This window comes from Staurois parvus, unplaced genomic scaffold (assembly GCF_062004578.1).
Source record: "Staurois parvus isolate SC_StPar_1 unplaced genomic scaffold, SC_StPar_1.0 ptg000018l, whole genome shotgun sequence".
Lineage (NCBI taxonomy): Eukaryota > Metazoa > Chordata > Amphibia > Anura > Ranidae > Staurois > Staurois parvus.
This window is the reverse complement of record NW_028317814.1, coordinates 24,723,238-24,745,000: the sequence shown is the minus strand read 5'-3', so window position 1 is coordinate 24,745,000 and position 21,763 is coordinate 24,723,238. Positions and strand designations below refer to the sequence as shown.

The following is a 21,763-nucleotide window of genomic DNA, read 5'->3' as shown; positions in this document are numbered from 1 at the left end:
GGCTCTTTTTCTAGACTTAATCCATTACCATTTATCTGGTGCAAGACTCAAATGCTTAGCGTTGGAACTTTGCAGGAGTGGAGGAAATTGGGAACGGGCAAATTATTTTAAACAGACTATGAAAGAATCGTTTGTTGATAGCTTAAGTAATTTAATTGCACATAACTAGCTACAAAAATAGAATCTCTGCATGATTTAGTATCTAAATTACAGAAAATAGCAGTGTGTTGGGGAAAGGTAGAGGAAGAGGGGGGGTTCGGAGAAGTGTGTCTGTTTCTGATGAAGGCTGTGTGGCCTACAAGCACACAGCCCCTTTATCTACATGATGTTTTAGAAGTGACAGACAGGGAAGGGGGGTCTGCATACCGGTAGGGGCTCTGTTTATACACACAGGGCATGGCCTGACAGGCACAAGCCTTTCTTGTGCTGGAGGTGAGAGGTCACCCAGTCTAAATGATAGGGGTTCAAATACCAGGATAAATTGTTAACTATTTCATCACGGAGCAGATGAAGCCTGTCAGCACACTACAGCTCAGCATTTTTTTCACAATACCTTAAAAAGGAGTATTAGCATAAAAAGTATGGTTTTAGCCGGCTGCTAGGGGAGGTCAGCTGGGGGCCTTTAACTTTATAGATAATATTTCATCCTCTATTGTCTAAGGAAATCATGAAAAAAAAGATAATCAACCTTGGCCTGCCCTCAGCCTAAATTCTTAGACCCTCGATCGCGCCTTTATGACTCAGTTATTACATCAATTTAGGTAAATGAAAATGTCTCCAATTTTAAATACTGACCACATTTTTAATAACTTTATTTTATTATCAATTCATATCATTTTAAAGCCAAACACCAGATTTTAAGAGTTAAAAGAAAAACTTTAAACACCTCTAAATCCTGCAGTCTTTGGGCCAATCTTGTGAAACGGCAGTCCTTTCTCTTCTCTTTGGCGGTGGATGGCTGTTACTTCTGGACAGCCAAGTGTTCTGTCCAGGAGTAATGTGAGCTCAGGGGGCGTGTCCATGACAGCCCACATGCACAGGAAGTGGGTTGGATGATGCTGGCTGTCATTCAATTCGGAAGAGAAGAGGAGGCGTGTACAGTTAGAGTTATTATTATTATACAGGATTTATATAGTGCCAACAGTTTGCGCAGCGCTTTACAATATAAGGGAGACAGTACACTTACAATACATTTCAGTACGGAAGGAAAGTGAGGGCCCTGCTCATGGAGCTTACAATCTAAAGCTTTTTTTTTTTCTAACCAGAACTAAGCAACTTATTTATTTTTTTTCTGAGTAAGTGGAATCAGGTTTAAAATTTTTCATCAATATTTTTTATACATTATAGTACATAATCCACACTGGCTCTTCCAGTAACCCTTCATTAACCTCTAAAACAGGAGTGTTGGCATCAAGCTAAAATGAACTGTTTGGCATCAAACTATCGTTGAATATTAATTCAATATGTTAGCAACTAGTAAACTTCATCATAATCCAAAATACATTTAGCCTCATATACAGTATGAACTTTTTGGAAAAAAAAAAAAATTACCATTTAGATTTTCCCTTAGACATATAATAAGGGATGTGTAATGAAGTGAGAATCTGATTGGCTCTTTTCAACACAAGCCCTATTCCAGCAGGTTTACTAAGGCCTACTCTTTGAAAAGACTTGGCTAAATTGCCCAAAGCCACAAAGCAGATCCTTTAATTGCTTGACCTGTATCAAAAAGTGACAACTAGAATCTTCTAGAAGCTTGCTAGAGGCAATACCAATTATCTTCTTTTTAGACTGATGTTGTGTTTTAAGTTTTTTCACGGATTTCCTTAATTTTGTGGTGAAGTTTTAAGATATTCTCCATTAAAGCATATGTCGAGTCAAAAAACAGTTTATACATTTCCCCACGTACCCCTTAAGAGTGTTGCCTATACAGAAAAATGACAGTTGATGTGTCAGAAATATAGTGTGGTCCTACCTTCCTCACTGATATGACAACACAAGGTATATTTGGTTCTGAATTCCAAAGTGCTTGGTGTCAGCCGTGCCAGCTTAATTTCTGAGAGAACATAGACCTCTCCTCAACTCCCACTCCACCCATTCCTCCTCATCACCATAACCCCATCTTGTGCATAGTCAGAGAACATTTCTGAATTATCAGCTAAGAAGAATCCTGGCAAAATCTTGTAACTAACATGGATTAGTAGTTTTATCACTGTTGTCAGGGTAAAATAGCCAAACATTTAAATTAAAAAAAGGAAATGGTAAATACCTAGGAAGACAGTTTTGACAACTGCTGAGCTGTTGCCCTTGGCTATAACACAGTTGTTTGCTCCTTCTTATTTCCCAGCCACCCCTTGTTTGCTTTTGGTGAAATGGGAGAGCACGGGATTAGGGGAAGAGCAGCAACACCGATTTGCTGGGTCAAAAAGAAGAACATATCTAGTCGCCCTGCCTCCTTTTCAGCCAATGTGTGTTAGGGTTGGCTGGAAGACAAAGAAAGTGAATCTTCTTTGGTAGCCAAGCGCTGCATGTATGACAGGTCAGTGGTTGAAAAAAAAAAAAAACCTTCAGCTACACAAGGTATATATCTGTTGTGTTCTTTGACCATATACCTTTTGTTTAAACACCTCCACTACAAAACACATAAGAAATGTATAGGAAGAAATGAAATAAATAATTATAATGTGAACACTCTTCACAAATTACAAAACGGTCACAGGTACATATGCCTGTTAATGTACATAATCTAATATGGTATTTAGCTGATGATATTTAAAAAAAGCAAATCTATTGCCTTTCGGTGCAAAATGCTGTAGTAATAATACTTTTTTTTTTTTCTTTTTCAGAATCCTCACCATGCATATCCTATTTGTATGGGGTGTACTACTAAGTGCCACATGTACAGTCCTCGTTGAAACTTGTGAAGATGGCTGTCAATGCCAAGTACCTTTTACCATCTTCTGCTCAAGTCGCAAGAACCCCAGTTTTCCCCGGAACATACCTCAGAACACCTTAAGCCTTTACCTTTTTGAGAATGGCATCAGTTCCATAGAAGAAAGCAGTTTTTCAGGTTTGTGGGACTTGCAGCTCCTAGATCTATCTCATAACAAGCTGTCTCATCTACCTGGTGGAGTTTTTAAGAGCTTGGCAAACCTCAGCAACCTTGACCTTTCATCTAATCAAGTTACCGAGATCTCTGCAGAGACCTTTCAAGGGCTCGGTCGGTTAGAAAGGTTGTATCTCAGTGGTAATCAGATTCGTAGTATTCATTCCGATGCCTTCAGAGGTCTTGAGAACTTGCTTGAACTGAAGCTGTCACAGAATCAACTAGTTGTAGCACCAGCTTTCTCCTTACCACATCTTTTGCTCTTGGATCTTAGCTACAATGATATTCCCACCATCCAACCTGGAGTATTCCATGCAAGCAATATTGAGACTCTAAGACTGGCTGGTCTTGGCCTAAAAGAAGTACCAGCAGACCTATTGAATGGCCTCAGGAATCTTCATGATCTAGACCTGTCTCATAATCAGCTTAGTAAACTGCCACCTGGTCTACGTGGCTTAACCAAACTCAACCTTGCTGACAATGCTGCAATTTCTCAGCTTCAGCCAGATGATTTCTCTGGTCTTACTGGATTACAGGATTTAGATTTAAGTGGGTTGAATCTTCGTACTTTGCCAAAGGGTCTTTTCCAATCTTCAAAACGCCTTCGTGGCATAAGCCTGGCACAAAACCCTTTTAATTGTGTGTGCTTATTAAGCTGGCTGACAGAATGGCTACGAGTGAGTGGGGTTGTTCTGCTGCGTTCTGATGAAACTCGCTGTCATTTCCCTCCCAAAAATTCTGGCAAGATTTTACGTAATTTACAAAGTTCTGACTTTGGATGTCCAATACCAACAACAGTCTTTGTGCCTACAACCTTAGCACCTACCACTACTGCGCCACCACCTACAACTACAACTTCTAAACCAACAGCCAGACCAACCTCTGTCCCAACCACCACCATTCCACCTTATCAGACAGAAATTCAAGACCCCGACATACCAACTGCATATGACCAATTGTGTCCACCTCAAACTTGCTTGAATGGTGGTTTCTGTAGAATGAACCCACTTGGGGAACTAGAATGTGAATGTCCAGCTGGATTCTATGGTATGTTTTGTGAGATGCTGTCATTAACACCCTTTGCTGAACAGCCTATATTACAACTGCAAGTGATTGAAGTAACCAGCGGCTCTATTAAAGTTGATCTACAAAGTTATATTGAAAACAAGAAACACCTACCGGGACTTAGACTCACGGTCCAAAACCTGTCTAGCCCAGATCACTGGTCTGTTACCTACCAGCTCCCTCCATCAATCCCATATTATTCCCTGACAGAACTGTCTGCTAACAGCACTTACAGGCTTTGTCTTGGAACTATGCATGATGTGAGCCCAGAAAGTGAGCTTTGCACAGAGGCACAGACTTTAGCAGAATCTCCAAAATCTAGTGCACACATCAATCAGTCTCGGGAGGGAAATCTAACCTTGGTTTTAGTGCCAGCTGCCGCAGCTGGGATTTTGCTTGTGGTAGTTATAGTAAGTGCAGTATGTTATGCACGAAGACGTAGAGAAAAGGCACACGCAGGTGAGAATGGGGGTCCTTTAGAGATGGAAGGAGTAAAAATGGCGCTCGAAGAGAAAAGTGACTTAAAAAAGTTATCCGACAGCTCAAATGGTCCAGACAGAGGATGGCAGACAGAAGAGCCACTAATGGATTCCACCAGAATAGTAAACAATAATGATGCACCCACAGGCCGGCTTCCACATTCTTACTTTTAAGCTGGGGAGTAAGACCAAACCATGGAACTCATAAACACTCCCAGTAGCAGCTTGTGGAGATTTCCAAGACATCTTTCACTCAGACAATGTCTAGGCTTGCTGGGAGATTTGCCTAGGAGATAGCTGTGCTGTCTAGGCTTTCAGGCAGAGGACAATAACGGAGCATTGACCAGCCTGTGGCTCCAAATGCAAGCGATAAATACATTATTTTGAAGCAACTGCATGTGAAACAGGTATTGCTTGTGAATCTTGAAACACAGACCTCTGTTGCGGAAATGTTATTCCAAGAAAGGAACATGGTGGAACATGATGAACATCCAAAAAACATCAGGAAACTCATGCACTGCATCCACAGGTGGACTTGTGCCAAATGGGTACACAAGGGGTGAGAAGAGACATTACATTAACTGTGCAAAGGAATAAGGACATTCTTACAAGCCTTCTAAAGTGAAGGGGCACTTACCTGACTTGAGAAGACCACATTTCAAGAAATTTGTGTAACAAAAAAAAAATATATACCAGCATTCACCCTGATCCTGTGGGAAAAGGTCAATGACTTTGCTTGATGAACTAAACTGGCAATTATATTTGGGGTTGGCGGGGTACAAGGCACCGATTGCTGGACAAGGTGGTGCCGATTGTTAATAAGTGTCTGCCTTAATAAATATGGAATGTTTTTACATATATGGATGCCCTGTCTCTCTTTTTGTTTCTTTTATCTTGAGCCAAGCGGTTAAAATGGTAAAAAGTAGTTGGTGAAAAAACACGACAAATGCTTTAGAAATCTGTGAGTGCAATTTAAAGTAGAATGTAATATACTTGATACACAGCAAAAAGCACTGCAGATAAAACTTACAGCAGTAGTTTGATCTGCAGAGCACCCAGGCACAGATGTCAAGGACCACCAAGGGTTAGACTTGGGCCTAAAATCCATAATCCACAATCAATCAAATAATAAGCATTATTTGTGCCATGTAGGGATTATTTACACGGCAAAATAAGGCACTTATGGGATTTGAAGACACCCATCACATGCAAAGGTTTCCTGAAAAAAATCCATAGAGCAGGTTACCAATGGTTCATTTTCTCCTCTTCACTGAGCAGGTATTTGATTCATAATTCACAAACTGACATCTTACAAGCTTTTTTAAAAGAATTAGTGCAAACACAATTAGTTTTAGTATATGTAAGAATCTGAAAAGGGTCAACTTAAAAAAAAAAAGTTCCGTTTTAGGTGGAGTTCCTCCTCAGGTTTACCAGTGTTGAATCCTCTCTGCCATTGTCTTTAGCTGTCATTTTGTATTTCTTGGGATTGTTCCAACAGATCCTGTTGGATTCTTGAGCCGGCTAGACATGGATCCAAATTCAGCCGGTTTAGCAAGGATCCATGTATGGGCTGGGTGGTTGTACAGAAGTCGATCTACCGATCAACTTCTGTACAACTACCCTGTTAGATTTTTGCCAGTCAATCAGCGCCACCAGCTCTAGTCGGCAGCACTAATCAGTGTATTCTGATGGCGGGGAGGTCTCCTTGCTGTCAGAATACAAAGGCACAATGGGATGATTCCCCCATCCACTTGTGATGTGTTGATGGGGAAATCAAGACAGTTTTATAGTTTTGTTTTTGTTCAACCGGCTGGTTGAAGGAAAAATAAAAAGGGATCATCTATGTGCGTTCTGATTCTTGATAATCAAAATCAAATAAATAGCCAAATGAGCTCTCTCATTATGAAGAAGATAGTATCCAGTGAGGTACAATATTTGCATATGCACAACAAACATTCTACCATGTAATATATAACTTTTAGTTATATAACTGCAAATATCAAGAACTCTTTAAAAATAATAGTTACTTTTCTCTTAAAGATGAATTTAAGCCACATATAAAAATACAAATGAACACAAAAAAATATTTTGCAATCTGCTGTACAGCAGTATTTAGAATCAGACAAAAAAGGGAAGCAAAAGGAGCCAATCAGGTGTGCGGCATGTACTTCTGCTGACAATGAGGGAAGAGCAGAGGGATGAGTTCACTGGTCTGCTGCTGCTCCTCCACTGTCACAGTAACAGCTGGCCTTACACGGATCAAAATTTGGCTGATCCAGCAGGGACCGGACGAATTTCAATCCATGTATGGGCTAGCTGGTTGTATACTAGTCGATCTATTCATTGACTTGTGGAAAACCAGCCTGTTGGGCGTTTCCCAAATGATAAATGCCGCCGGCTGTAGCCGGCAAGACTGATCATTGTATTCTGCTGGTGGGCAAGGCTTCTCGCCAGCAGAATACAATGACTCAGCAGGAGTGATTCCCCCATCCATATCAAATGTGTGGATGGAGGAATCAGTTTATTTTTTTCTTGTTCAACAAAAAAAATGAAACATGTACAGGATGGGGGTAAGGAGGTGACCAAGCAGTATTGTTTAAAGCGGTATTAAACCCAAAACGTAATATTTTGCAGCTTACCCATCATTAGATGTGGAGTTTGCATTAATTTTTTTCCCTCTGTTTGCACCATACCAATACATTGCAGACTTAAAGTGTTACTAAACCCAGGACCCTGTAGTCCCTATATCTGGTCTCCCACAGTACACACAACATGGAAATGCAATTATTTTAGTAAATATAAACTGCTAAATAACTTTTCTCAGCAGCTGGAGCAGTCTTGTGATGTCTATCAGTGTCCAGCAGAGCACTGGTTAAAGCTTGTAGGAGGAGTTTTCATTCTGCTCTAGGAGGATGCAGAACCCCTGATCTATGTCTAGATGGTGCTGAGTGGCCCTGTGCTGATCACATGCACTCTCCCAAGAAAAAAAAACTCTCTAGCAATACACACCAAACTAAGCATGTGCAGAGTGACTCCAAACCTCTGTTCTATCAGGAGATACAGTGCCTTGAAAAAGCAAGACTCTATTTACTAATTAGGTGACTTCTGAATGCAATTGGTTCCACAAGATTTTAGTTAGGGGTATGAGAGTAAAGGGGGCTGAATACAAATGCACGCCACACTCTTGAGATTTTTCCTTCCACTTCACAATTATGTGTCACTTTGTGTTGGTCTATCACATAAAATCCCAATAAATTGCATTTACGTTTTTGGTTGTAACATGACAAAATGTGGAAAATTATAAGGGGTATAAATACTTCTTCAAGGCACTGTAGGGGACAATGGAGGAAGGGAAGGATCAAACAGCCTTTTGACACAATGCAAAGGATTAACCCCTTAGGTTCCACAGTGAGTATAACAAGCATTTACTGCATATACAGACTGACTTTACTGTTGTGGGTTTAGTAACACTTTAAGCGGACCACAGACTGTTGGATTACTTTTGTTCAGCTGGGGGACTGAATGAAAAAAAAGAACAGATTCTTCCATCCACACAAATAAGGTACATGAAGAAAACCGCCCTGCCAGGACTTTCTTGCCCATAGCAAACCAAACTATCACTATCTAGAACAGTGGTTCTCAACCTTCCTAATTCCGTGACCCTTTAATACAGTTCCTCATGTTGTGGTGACCCCCAACCATAAAATTATTTACCCAGTAATTATAATTCATGAGTGTCGTTTTACCTCCAATACTGCTGCTTTCAACACAGTAGCTGCTTTTAACAGAGTAGCTGCTTTCAACACAGCAGCTGCTTTCTACACAGTGGCTGCTTTTTACACATCGGAAATATGTGTTTTCTGATGGTCTTAGGGGACCCCTGTGAAAGGGTCGTTCGACCCCCAAAAGGGGTCACGACCCACAGGTTGAGAACCACTGATCTAGAAAGAATGGGCATCACAGGTACCTTGGTCCACAGTACATAAATAAAAAATAAACAGATAGTAATACATAAACTGGGAAACAATATAAAATAAGTGAATAGAAAAAATTCATATAAAAAGTCCTATTCAAAAGGTGCCAACAAGGGAAAATCATTCCTTCCTAATGTCATAAAGTGCTACCATTAGACACCATCACCCAAAGCGATAATGGGATACACCCTTAATCAGATTTTCATGACCCCCTTACAACAAGAGTGGTCAGAAAGCGCTTATGCAGTCTCCTCAGGTATCAGGATCACACTCCAAACAGCCTCAATAATGACCGGGGACATCGACAGCTGAATATACATAACCCAATTCACAGCATAATGGTTCATGAAAGGCAAGAGAAGAAGAGCCTCTCCATAGTGAAAAAACGTTTTTTTAAAAATGTATTATGTAAAGAAACGCATTCACAGAGTTAAAAAAACTTGACATATAAAATATAGTCACCATGCCGGCATAAACATCCATTTCCTGGAACACAATAACATCAGTACGAGGATCCACCTGATAAGTTCTGTCATCAAAAGATGTCTTCTGGGGCGCATATTTCCAGGAAATGGATGTCTATGCCGGTCTGGTGATTATATTTTCATGCACATGTTTTTTAACTCTATGTGAGTGCATTTTGTTCGTGTAAAAAGTTTTAAAAAAAAATTATTGTGTAACTAAATGCACTCACATAGAGTTAAAAAACATGCGCATGAAAATATAATCACCAGACCGGCATAGACATCCATTTCCTGGAACACAATAACATCAGTACAAGGATCCACCCGATGCATTTCGTCATCAAAAGATGTCTTCTGGGGCGCCTTTTGCCAGCAAATGGATGTCTATGCTGGCCTGGTGACTATATTTTCTTGCGCAGAGAGCAAAAGACGCCCCAGAAGACATCTTTTGATGACGAAGCGCATCGGGTCGATCCTCGTATTGATGTCATTGCGTTCCAGGAAATGGATGTCTATGCGGGCTTGGTGATTATATTTTATATGTACATGTTTTTTTAATTCTATATGAGTGCATTTCTTTACATAATACATTTTTAAAAAATGTTTTTACACTATGGAGAGGCTCTTCTTTTGCCTTAAAGGGGTGTCCAAACTATGGCCCTCCAGCTGTTTAAGTACTACAAGTCCCATCATGCCTCTGCCTCTTGGTGCCTTGCCTGTGGATGTCAGAGTCTTGCAAGGGCTCATGGGATTTGCAGTTCCTCAACACCTGGAGGGCCATAGTTGGTTATGTATATTCAACTGGCGGTGTCCCTGGTCTATACCGAGGCTGTTTGGAGTGTGACCCTGATACTCGAGGAGATTGCATAAGCGCTTTATGACCACTCTTGTTGTAAGGGGGTCATGGAAAGCTGGTAAGCGTGTACCCCATATTGTCACTTTGGGTGATGGTGTCTAGTGTTGGCACTTTATGAGTTCAGTAAGGAACGATTTTTCACTTGTCAGCATCTTTTTGGATGGGACTTTTTATATGAACTTTTTCTACTTTTTATATCGTTTCACAATTTATGGTATACTATGTGTTCATTCTTTATTTATGAACACGTAATATTTGTATATGCTTAGCGCAACACATTTTAATTTCCGAGTATACATACAGTGAGGAACAGAAGTATTTGGACACCCTGCGATTTTGCAAGTTCTCCCACTTAGAAATCATGGAGGGGTCTGAAATTCACATTGTAGGTGCATTCCTACTCTGAGAGACAGAATTTAAAAAAAAAAAATTCAGGAAATCACATTGTATGATTTTTCAAGAATTTGTCTTGCACTGCTGAACAGAAGTATTTGAACACCTGAGAAAATCAGTGTTAATATTTGGTACAGAAGCCTTTGTTTGCAATTACAGAGGTCAAACGTTTCCTGTAGTTCTTGACCAGGTTTGCACTGCAACAGGGATTTTGGCCCACTCCTCCACACAGATCTCCTCTAGATCTGTCAGGTTTCGGGGCTGTCGCTGAGCAACACGGAGTTTCAGCTCCCACCAAAGATGTTCTATTGGATTTAGGTCTGGAGACTGGCTAGGCCACTTCAGAACCTTGATATGCTTCTTACAGAGCCACTCCTTGGTTATCCTGGGTGTGTGCTTCGGGTCGTTGTCATGTTGGAAGACCCAGCCACGACCCATCTTCAATGCTCTGACTGAGGGAAGAAGGTTGTTGCTCAAAATCTCACAATAAATGGCCCCATTCATCCTCTCCTTAATACAGTGAAGTCGTCCTGTCCCCTTCGCAGAAAAGCACCCCCAAAGCATGATGTTACCACCCCCATGCTTCACAGTAGGGATGGTGTTCTTGGGATGCAACTCATACTTTTTCCTCCAAACACGACGAGTGAAGTTTAGACCAAAAAGTTCTACTTTGGTCTCATCTGACCACGTGACTTTCTCCCATGCCTCCTCTGGATCATCCAGATGGTCATTGGCAGACTTCAGACGGGCCTGGACATGTGATGACTTGAGCAGGGGAACCTTCCGTGCAATGCATGATTTGAAACCATGACGGCGAAGTGTTCTACCGACAGTGACCTTTGAAACTGTGGTCCCAGCTCTCTTCATGTCATTGACCAGCTCCTCCCTTGTAGTTCTGGGCTGATTCCACACCTTTCTTATCATCAGTGATACCCCACGACGTGAGATCTTGGATGGAGCCCCAGTCCGAGGGAGACTGACAGTCGTCTATAGCCTCTTCCATTTTCTAACAATTGCTCCAACAGTTGATCTATTTTCACCAAGCTGCTTGGCAATTGCCCCGTAGCCCTTTCCAGCCTTGTGGAGGTCCACAATTTTGTCTCTGGTGTCTTTTGACAGATCTTTGATCTTGCCCATGGTAGTAGTTGGCGTCTGACTGACTGTGGGGCAGACAGGTGTCTTTAAAGAGCTCAGACAGGTGCTACTAAGTTAGATTATTGAGTGGAGTAGAGGTGGCATTTTTAAAGGCACAGTAACAGGTCTTTGAGAGCCAGAATTCTTGCTGTTTCTTAGGTGTTCAAATACTTATGTTCAGCAGTGCAAGACAAATAAATTCTTTAAAAATCATACAATGCGATTTCCTGAATTTTTTTTTTAATTCTGTCTCTCAGAGTGGGAATGCACCTACAATGTGAATTTCAGACCCCTCCATGATTTCTAAGTGGGAGAACTTGCAAAATCGCAGGGTGTTCAAATACTTCTGTTCCTCACTTTAGTAGAAGGGATATCTTCATTTTATGTCTGCTGCTTCAATTTTTGTTTTGATGTGTGTACAAGTGTATGGTTTTTACATATAGTTACCTTGGTCCAATTAATATAGCAGGGTGCGTTTCATCGGCCCAGACACTACATCACGGTGCTTTTCAGAATATATGAGCACTTTTTCCAGCGCTCTTCGTACCTCAGCCAAAATCTAACTTTCAATTTTTCCAACATATAAAGTGAGGGGAAATAGTGAGGTATCTGTTCATCTGCTAAATCCATTAGATCCTGACCCAGCCGCTGGAAGAAGTGCGCACACAGTAAGCGGTAATATGTGAGCCTCTCTCAGCATTCCAAATTCTCCTCCACCCTTTCGCAACCACTGGATGGGAAGGATAGAGTTCTCTTTGTTTTAAAAAGGTAGGATGTGGAGCGTATTGATTAATGATCTCCTGGATTATAATACCGGGCTGATTATATGGCGTTTCCATGATCCAGGCCACTTCCTCTAGGAGACCTGCACACTGTCATAGTTAAATGTTCATCTCCAGAGCACTGCGGAGTGTAACATTTACCAGATCTTGAAAATGACTTGAATAGGAATGGAGAGAGAAGACTCGTGTTTCTGGCGGGGTGTACAAAAAGATCATTGCTTTGATCAGTACAGGCTTCTTCCTCTAAATGTCTTCTGTTTGGCTGGTCACTTGGTTTGTATTTATTTATTTCCCTCATACATATCGCTCCAACAAATACTGCCAAACCTTACAAAGAACACTGAACTATCCAGAAAAATGCCTTGCCCCCAAAGGCACTCGCCATGTATCCCTTTAAGTCAATGTTTCCTCTAATTCAGGAAGGGACACTTAAAATGGTATTAAACCCAAAAATCAAATGATTGGTAAGCTGCAATACATTACATGTGGTGTCTGCATTAGTTTTCATTTTTTCGGCTTTTCCCCTCTGTTTTCACCTGGTGATCTGGCCAGTAACACAGCTCCTGTATTAGGCCTCATGCACACAGGACGTTTTAAAAATGCTCCTCCTCCTGGCCATAGTGTTTTGGCAGAAAAAACAAGTATGTAACGCTTTACAAGCGCTTGGGCGTTAATTCATTTTATTGGCCAGAATATAAATTTTTGAAATTAATTAACACTCATATACTAAACACGCCACGCGTTTAGACGCCTAGTCTCGCTGCAACTTTGAAAAGGGTCCTGCACTATTTTTGTGCAACTTTGATGTGACTTTACATTCTCTAGCACTCAAAGTCACATCAAAGTAGTGCAGGAACCTTTTCAAAGTCACAGCAAGTGACAGAGAGTGTAAAGTCGCAACAAAGTTACACTTAAAGCGGAGCTCCACCCAAAAGGGGAAGTTCCGCTTTAACCACTTCCAGTCCGGACACTTTCACCCCCTTCCTCTCCAGGCCAATTTTCAGCTTTCAGCGCTATCACACTTTGAATGACAATTGCGCGGTCATGCAACACTGTACCCATATGAATTTTTTTTTTTTTATATATTTTTTTTTTTTTCTTACATATTGTCACCCTAGCAGTACAGTGTCACCATGGTGACACTGTACTACTTTTGAAGGGTGATGAAGATTTTTTTTTTTTACACTGATTGCTTTTACACCCATAAAGGATGTAAAAGCAATCATTTCTCCTTCTCTCCAGCTGCATTCTTGCAGCCATTGAGAAGTACTGAGTGAGCTGTGGTTGGTCACAGCTTGTCACATGGTACAAAGCTGTTGTGAATAGCCTTGTACCATGTGACCTCTGTGATCATTCACAGATTTCACACGTAGTAAGCAATGATGTCACAAGTGACATCTTGCTTACTACTCTGCATGTGATCACTGATTGGCCAATCAGTGATCACATGATCGGGACCTCGTACAGAGGTCCCGTCCGATGATCGGTGTTCCACTGTGTCCGGAGGACACAGCGGGCACCGGATCGCGGTGCTACGCGCTCCCAGGGAGCACGCACAAGCAGGAGGCGGGAAGGCCATTTATAAACGGCCACCCGACCCTGCACTGCCACCGTCCGGCCGTTTATATACAACGGCCGGACGGGAGGTGGTTAAGGACTGCTCCCCCGCTCCCCATTAAGGATTGGCACCTTTGGGGGCGGGGGGGAGCGGGTACCCGAATTTGGCAGGTACCTGCTCCCACTTCCGGTCCGAGCGCCTAGGCGATTGGAAGCAGAAGGTGTCCTCCCTTCCTCCCTCCCTGTAGTCTTTTGGGACACATGACAGGTCCCAGAAGACTACAGGACCATTCATGAAGCGCAGCACTACTCCTGCATGTGCAGTGGGTACCTGGCTGTGAAGCCGCAGGCTGCACAGCCGGGTGTCCACACTGAAGATGCCAGCCTCATGAAATACAGGAAACGGGCATGGGCAATACGGCCGGTGAAACGGGCAGCGGAGGGGACACACCGTGGGACCGATAAGTGGCTGTTTTTTAAATGTCAGCAGCTACAGTTTTTGTAGCTGCTGACTTTTATTTTTTGACAGGGTGAGTGGAACTCCGCTTTAATACTTTCCTATCGGCAAAAAAAAACACAAAACGCATCAATCGCCACACACATGGTTGTGAACTGGGCTTTAATTGGCCCTACTATGTGAATATACGTGAGCTAGGGGCATTAGAGTGTGAGTGATCCTTCAGTGAAGGCACTGATGTGAATTGTACAGTCTGTAAAAGTATTCATTAATTGTTGGCGCTATATAAATATACTATGTAATAAATAAACAAACTGGAACTAGAATGCAGACCAAAACGTTTGACCTAACTTTGCCCGCTTTCATGTTCTTCTAGGGAAAACGAAAGCCAGTGAAGCCAGACAACTAGTATTTTCAGGAAAGCAGCAATGGCAGCCTCCATACCCCTTAAGGTATAGGTTTCCTCTACAGCATGGGTGTCAAACTGTCGGCCTTCCAGCTGTTGCAAAACTACAAGTCCCATCATTCCTCTGCCTTTGGGAGTCATGCTTGTAACTCTCAGTCTTGCAATGCCTGATGGGACTTGTAGTATGGCAACAGCAGGAGGGCCGCCAGTTTGACACCCGTGCTCTACAGTGTACCAATACAAAAGATCACACTACCAAGCTCTGTGTTCAGGTAGATAGTCATGTTCGCACTTACCTTTCATTGTATTCATAGTACCCTGCAATCCCCAATCCTTAGTATATGCAGACATCAGCTTCAGCTTGTAAAGTTAAACTTAAAAGGTTAGTTTGTCTTTATCAAAAAACTTCCTATGCAGGTAAGGGGTGCCTACAGAGAAAAGCAAACTGTGCCGAATTGAACAAAGTTAAATAGTGTTCTTGATATAGGTGTAGGCCATTTACCTGCCTCCCAAAGGCTGGACAAAAACTCCCAGAGATGGCGATATCTCATCCTGACTTGTTGCTAGGGTGTTACTAAGAAACCCCAAGCTGATTCAAGCATGAGCTCCTTCTCCGCTGTTGCAGTAACTCTAAGCTCAGTGGTGCTGCGATGGAGGAGATAGGGGACTACACATGGGCGGGGCTTTGAGAGCTCCGTCCTGTGATGATACGGGTGAGCAGTAATATCAGGGAGTGTCTTAGCAACCTCCTAGTAACAAGGCAGGATGGGATATATACAAATAATAGTGCAGCACTGAAAAAATATAAATACCAAACGGGTGCTAAAAATATAAATTGTGCCCCAATATATACATGGTAATACAAAAAACATGCATCATGAGTAGAGATGAGCGAATTTCTCAAAAATTCGATTCGGCTGATTCGGCGAATTCCAGTGTGAAATTCGATTCGATGCGAATTTCTTCGCTACGAAGATGACATATAAAAAGGGTTTCTAGGCTTCAGAGAGCCTTTAAATTAGTGCAGAACACTGTACCTTTAATTTAAATGCCCTTGGAGATGAGGAAAGAGAAGGAGAAGGAGAAGGAGAAGGATGAGAAGAAGGAGAAGGAGAAGGATGAGAAGAAGGAGAAGGAGAAGGATGAGAAGAAGGAGAAGGAGAAGGATGAGAAGAAGGAGAAGGAGAAGGATGAGAAGAAGGAGAAGGAGAAGGATGAGAAGAAGGAGAAGGAGAAGGATGAGGAGAAGGAGAAGGATGAGGAGAAGGAGAAGGATGAGAAGAAGGATAAGGATGAGAAGAAGGAGAAGGAGAAGGATGAGAAGAAGGAGAAGGATGAGAAGAAGGAGAAGGAGAAGGATGAGAAGATGGAGAAGGAGAAGGATGAGAAGAAGGAGAAGGAGAAGGATGAGAAGAAGGAGAAGGAGAAGGATGAGAAGAAGGAGAAGGATGAGGAGAAGGAGAAGGATGAGAAGAAGGAGAAGGATGAGAAGAAGGAGAAGGATGAGAAGAAGGAGAAGGATGAGAAGAAGGAGAAGGATGAGAAGAAGGAGAAGGAGAAGGATGAGAAGAAGGAGAAGGATGAGAAGAAGGAGAAGGATGAGAAGAAGGAGAAGGATGAGAAGAAGGAGAAGGAGAAGGAGAAGCAGAAGGAGAAGGATGAGAAGAAGGAAAAGGAGAAGGATGAGAAGATGGAGAAGGAGAAGGATGAGAAGAAGGAGAAGGAGAAGGATGAGAAGAAGGAGAAGGAGAAGGATGAGAAGATGGAGAAGGAGAAGGATGAGAAGAAGGAGAAGGAGAAGGATGAGAAGAAGGAGAAGGAGAAGGATGAGAAGAAGGAGAAGGATGAGAAGAAGGAGAAGGAGAAGGATGAGAAGAAGGAGAAGGAGAAGGATGAGAAGAAGGAGAAGGAGAAGGATGAGAAGAAGGAGAAGGATGAGAAGAAGGAGAAGGAGAAGGATGAGAAGAAGGAGAAGGATGAGAAGAAGGAGAAGGATGAGAAGAAGGAGAAGGATGAGAAGAAGGAGAAGGATGAGAAGAAGGATGAGAAGAAGGATGAGAAGAAGGATGAGAAGAAGGATGAGAAGAAGGATGAGAAGAAGGAGAAGGATGAGAAGAAGGACAGTTCTGTGACAGTTTCTGTCTATTTCTGACAGTTCTGGGACATTCACTCCATACAGCTGTTTCAACCGCTGTATGGAGGGAATGTCATGGAACTGTCAGAAATAGTCTATTTCTGACAGTTCTGGGACATTCACTCCATACAGCTGTTTCAACCGCTGTATGGAGGGAATGTCATGGAACTGTCAGAAATAGACTATTAATGACAGTTCTGGGACTCTGACAGTTCCATGACATTCCCTTCATACAGCGGTTGAAACAGCTGTATGGAGTGAATGTCCCAGAACTGTCATTAATAGTCTATTTCTGACAGTTCCATGACATTCCCTCCATACAGCGGTTGAAACAGCTGTATGGAGTGATTGTCCCAGAACTGTCAGAAATAGTCTATTTCTGACAGTTCTGGGACATTCACTCCATACAGCTGTTTCAACCGCTGTATGGAGGGAATGTCATGGAACTGTCAGAAATAGACTATTAATGACAGTTCTGGGACTGTCCTTCCATACAGCGGTTGAAACATTGTATGTATTTGTTTCCATAAATGGATCCATTTATGGAAACAAATAGATACAATGTTTCAACCGCTGTATGGAAGGACAGTCCCAGAACTGTCATTAATAGTCTATTTCTGACAGTTCTATGACATTCCCTCCATACAGCGGTTGAAACAGCTGTATGGAGTGAATGTCCCAGAACTGTCAGAAATAGACTATTTATGACAGTTCTGGGACTGTCCTTCCATACAGCGGTTGAAACATTGTATCTATTTTTTTCCATAAATGACATTCTGCAAATACACTTAGAGGAGCGCTGCAGATACACTTTTTGCCGGCTTGGAATTAATCTTATTTTCATCCTACTTCTTCTTCTTCATCCTCATCCTCATAAGAAGAAAAAGAAGAAGTAGGATGAAAATAAGAATAATTCCAAGCCGGCAAAAAGTGTATCTGCAGCGCTCCTCTAAGTGTATCTGCAGAATGTCATTTATGGAAAAAAATAGATACAATGTTTCAACCGCTGTATGGAGTGAATGTCCCAGAACTGTCATAAATAGTCTATTTCTGACAGTTCTGGGACATTCACTCCATACAGCTGTTTCAACCGCTGTATGGAGGGAATGTCATAGAACTGTCAGAAATAGAATGTTTCAACCGCTGTATGGAAGGACAGTCCCAGAACTGTCATTAATAGTCTATTTCTGACAGTTCTATGACATTCCCTCCATACAGCGGTTGAAACAGCTGTATGGAGTGAATGTCCCAGAACTGTCAGAAATAGACTATTTCTGACAGTTCTGGGACATTCCCTCCATACAGCGGTTTCCGGCAAAAAGTGTATGTGCAGAGTTCCTCTATTCTGCAGATACACTTAGAGGAGCTCTGCAGATACACTTAGAGGAGCTCTGCACATACACTTTTTGCCGGCTTGGAATTATTCTTATTTTCATCCTACTTCTTCTTCTTCTTCTTCTTCATCCTCATCCTCATCCTCATCCTCTTCTTCTTCTTCTGAGGATGAGGATGAGGATGAAGAAGAAGAAGAAGAAGTAGGATGAAAATAAGATTAATTCCAAGCCGGCAAAAAGTGTATGTGCAGAGCTCCTCTAAGTGTATCTGCAGAATAGAGGAACTCTGCACATACACTTTTTGCCGGCTTGCAATTATTCTTATTTTCATCCTACTTCTTCTTCTTCTTCTTCTTCTTCTTCTTCTTCATCCTCTTCTTCTTCTTCTGAGGATGAGGATAAAGAAGAAGAAGAAGAAGAAGAAGTAGGATGAAAATAAGATTAATTCCAAACAGGCAAAAAGTGTATGTGCAGAGCTCCTCTAAGTGTATCTGCAGAATAGAGGAACTCTGCACATACACTTTTTGCCGGCTTGGAATTATTCTTATTTTCATCCTACTGCTTCTTCTTCTTCTTCATCCTCATCCTCAGAAGAAGAGGATGAGGATGAGGATGAAGAAGAAGAAGAAGTAGGATGAAAAGAAGAATAATTCCAAGCCGGCAAAAAGTGTATGTGCAGAGTTCCTCTATTTCTGACAGTTCTCTCACAGCTTCTTCACATGAACAGTGGTTGAAACATCTGTATCCTAAATGTAAACTAATAGATACAATGTTTCAACCGCTAAACATGTGTTCCTTCTGTCAGAGAACTGTCAGAAATAGCGGAGCTCACTGCAGGGACACTTTTGCCGGCTGATCGGGAAATGTTCGATTCGCGCACCCGAAGTAGGCAAAATTTCGGTTTCGCCGCGAATCGAATATTTCCTGAAATTCGACTCGAATTCCGGTTCGCCTGGTTCGATTCGCTCATCTCTAATCATGAGCTCCAACTAAGTGCCCTCATAAATAAGTGAAATGAAAATGCTCAAATATATACCTCTAAATATGTGATAAAGCAACTACACACAAACCCCTCAACTCTGGGGGTAATAAAACTGATTGCTGCGAAGGCAGGATGGGATGATGCCATCTCTGGGATTTTTACCACCAGTATTTGGGAGGTATGTAAATGGCCTACACCCGTAGCAAGGGCATTATTCAGCCTTAACCGCTTTCCCACCGCCCTATAGCATAAATACTGCTACAGGGCGGCAGGGGTGCGCAAAATCACATATATACATGATTTTGAATTTCTGGGTAGGGGGTGCGTTGCGAGCACTCTACCCGCGCCGCCATTGGCGGCCTCAGCTGTCATTCACCGGGTCCCAGCCAGTGACTCCCCACCGGCACTGAGTATCACGCACGGGGGAGAGACCTGTATGTAAACAATACAGATCTCTCCCCTGTCAGCTCCTGCCTACTGCTTTGTATGGCTCTGCATAGCAGAGCCATACAAAGCAGCGTGCTTACAGTGTAAAGCACACACACAGCACACAGTGAAACAGCACACAGTTAACCCTTTGATCACCCCAGATTTTAACCCCTTCCTGCCCAGTGTCATTAGCACTGATCACTGCATTCGTCTCACTGGGGATGTCAGTGACAGGCAGGCAGTTTCCCTGCAGTGTCAGAATGTCCGCTGCAGTCCCGCTATAAGTCGCTGATCGTCACCATTACTAGCCTTAAAAAAAAAAATTCTAGTATATATACCGCCATTTGTAGATGCTATAACTTTCACGTAAACCAATTAATTTACACGTATTGGGATTTTTCTTTTAGCAAAGACATGTGGCAGAATAAATTTTGGCCTACATTTAAGACAAAATTTGATTTTTTCACTTTTTTTATTGGACATTTTTAATAGCAAAAAGTTAAAAATGTTGGGTTTTTTCCTCAAAATTGTCAGTCTTTATTTTTTCTTAATAGCACAAAAAATAACTGTGGCCTGTGTGAGTAGAAATTGTCAGTGTCAGTGGGAGTAAACAAGGCCCCATTCTTGGTATCAGTGGGAGGAATAGTGCCCCCTTGATGGTGTCATGGTGTCATTGGTAGGAATAGTCCTGCCTTGATGGTGTCCTTGGGAAGAATAGTGCCCCTTTGATGGTGCCAAGGGGATAAAAGGGGATAAATGGTGCCCCATCATTGGTGACAGATGGAGGAATAGTACCCCAAAGGCCAGATAAAGGCAAGCAAGGGGCCACATCTGGCCCCCGGGTCACAGTTTGGAGACCACTGTCCTATAACATGCCCATAGTTTCTATCTCTGACCATCTCCTGAATGAATCTTGACCATTCCTTGTAGCATGCCTGCAGTTTCTATTTCCTGCTTCATGTCTGCAGTCTTTGACAGCTTTCTGTAGCATTACATTTACAAAAGAGTATGTGTGGCTGTTGGTGATGTCAGGGGCCACACCTGAGATTCCTTATTTTAAGAAAGTTGACCATCACGACCCTAAGCATAATTACTGCATCAAAACCGCATGGAACGTAGGTTATATGGTTTCCAAGGGCATAGTTCACACCAGTGCGGTCAGTTCTAGAAAAAAAGTAAAACATGCTGCATTTTTTTCCTGCACTGAACTGTACTGGAATGCGGTAAATGGGCAGCACAGAGGCTAAATGGTTAGCACTTCAGCCTGGCATCACCTGCCCGGAGTTTGCATGTTCTCCCTGTGCCTGCGTGGGTTTCCTCTGGGTACTCCGGTTTCCTCCCACACTCCAAAGACATGCTGGTAGGTTAATTGGCTCCTGTCTAAATTGGCCCTAGTATGTATGTATGAATGTGAGTTAGGGACCTAAGATTGTACACCGCTTGAGGGTTAGGGACTGATGTGAATGTACAATATATATCTAAAGCGCTTCGTAAATTAACAATGTTATACAAGTACCTGTAATAAATAATAAATGCATCAAAACCGCACCGGAATCCACCTAACACCATAAACACACCGAAACGCGTATGTCCTTCGCTAAGGTGAAGAAAAAAAAGGAGAAGAAAAAATGCATCGGAATGCATGAAAAACGCGCATGCAGAAACGCATCCAGTGCACATCCAGACTGTGTTTCTATGGTGTGAACCGGCCCTCAATGTCAAAGTATTCCCCAGTAATGACTAAGACCGCATTCACACCTGGGCGTTTAGGGAACATGCAGCAAAGCAAAATGTGTGTTTCAAAAACACGCTGCAAGCGCACTGCAAACACGTCGCTCTAGCAGTGCCATTAATTGGTAATGGCACCCCAAGCGCTGGTAGCAGATGACTGATTTGCCGCATGCCAAGTATGCTACAAACATGCGGTGAAAAATCTAAAGTAAAATTCTCAAGAAAATTGTATAATGTATGGCCAGCCTAAACCCAGGACCCTGCATTCACTATATCTGGTCTCCCCGGACCCTGCATTCACTATATCTGGTCTCCCCGGACCCTGCATTCACTATATCTGGTCTCCCCGGACCCTGCATTCACTATATCTGGTCTCCCGGGACCCTGCATTCACTATATCTGGTCTCCCCGGACCCTGCATTCACTATATCTGGTCTCCCCGGACCCTGCATTCACTATATCTGGTCTCCCCGGACCCTG

The 21,763-nt window shown here is 42.4% G+C and overlaps 2 protein-coding genes across 2 annotated transcripts in view; one reads left to right on the top strand and one right to left on the bottom strand.

Annotated features, from left to right (window-relative positions):
* The window catches only part of VASN (vasorin), a 40,817-nt gene extending 35,309 nt beyond the window's left edge, over positions 1 to 5,508 (top strand). The window contains exon 2 of the mRNA XM_089683342.1: positions 2,847 to 5,508. Within this exon, the coding sequence (XP_089539468.1) occupies positions 2,857 to 4,824 (1,968 nt within the window). The 5' untranslated portion in view covers positions 2,847 to 2,856 and the 3' untranslated portion in view covers positions 4,825 to 5,508. The remainder of the gene's footprint in view (positions 1 to 2,846) is intronic.
* The window catches only part of CORO7 (coronin 7), a 304,171-nt gene that overhangs the window by 122,906 nt on the left and 159,502 nt on the right, over positions 1 to 21,763 (bottom strand). The window lies entirely within an intron of this gene.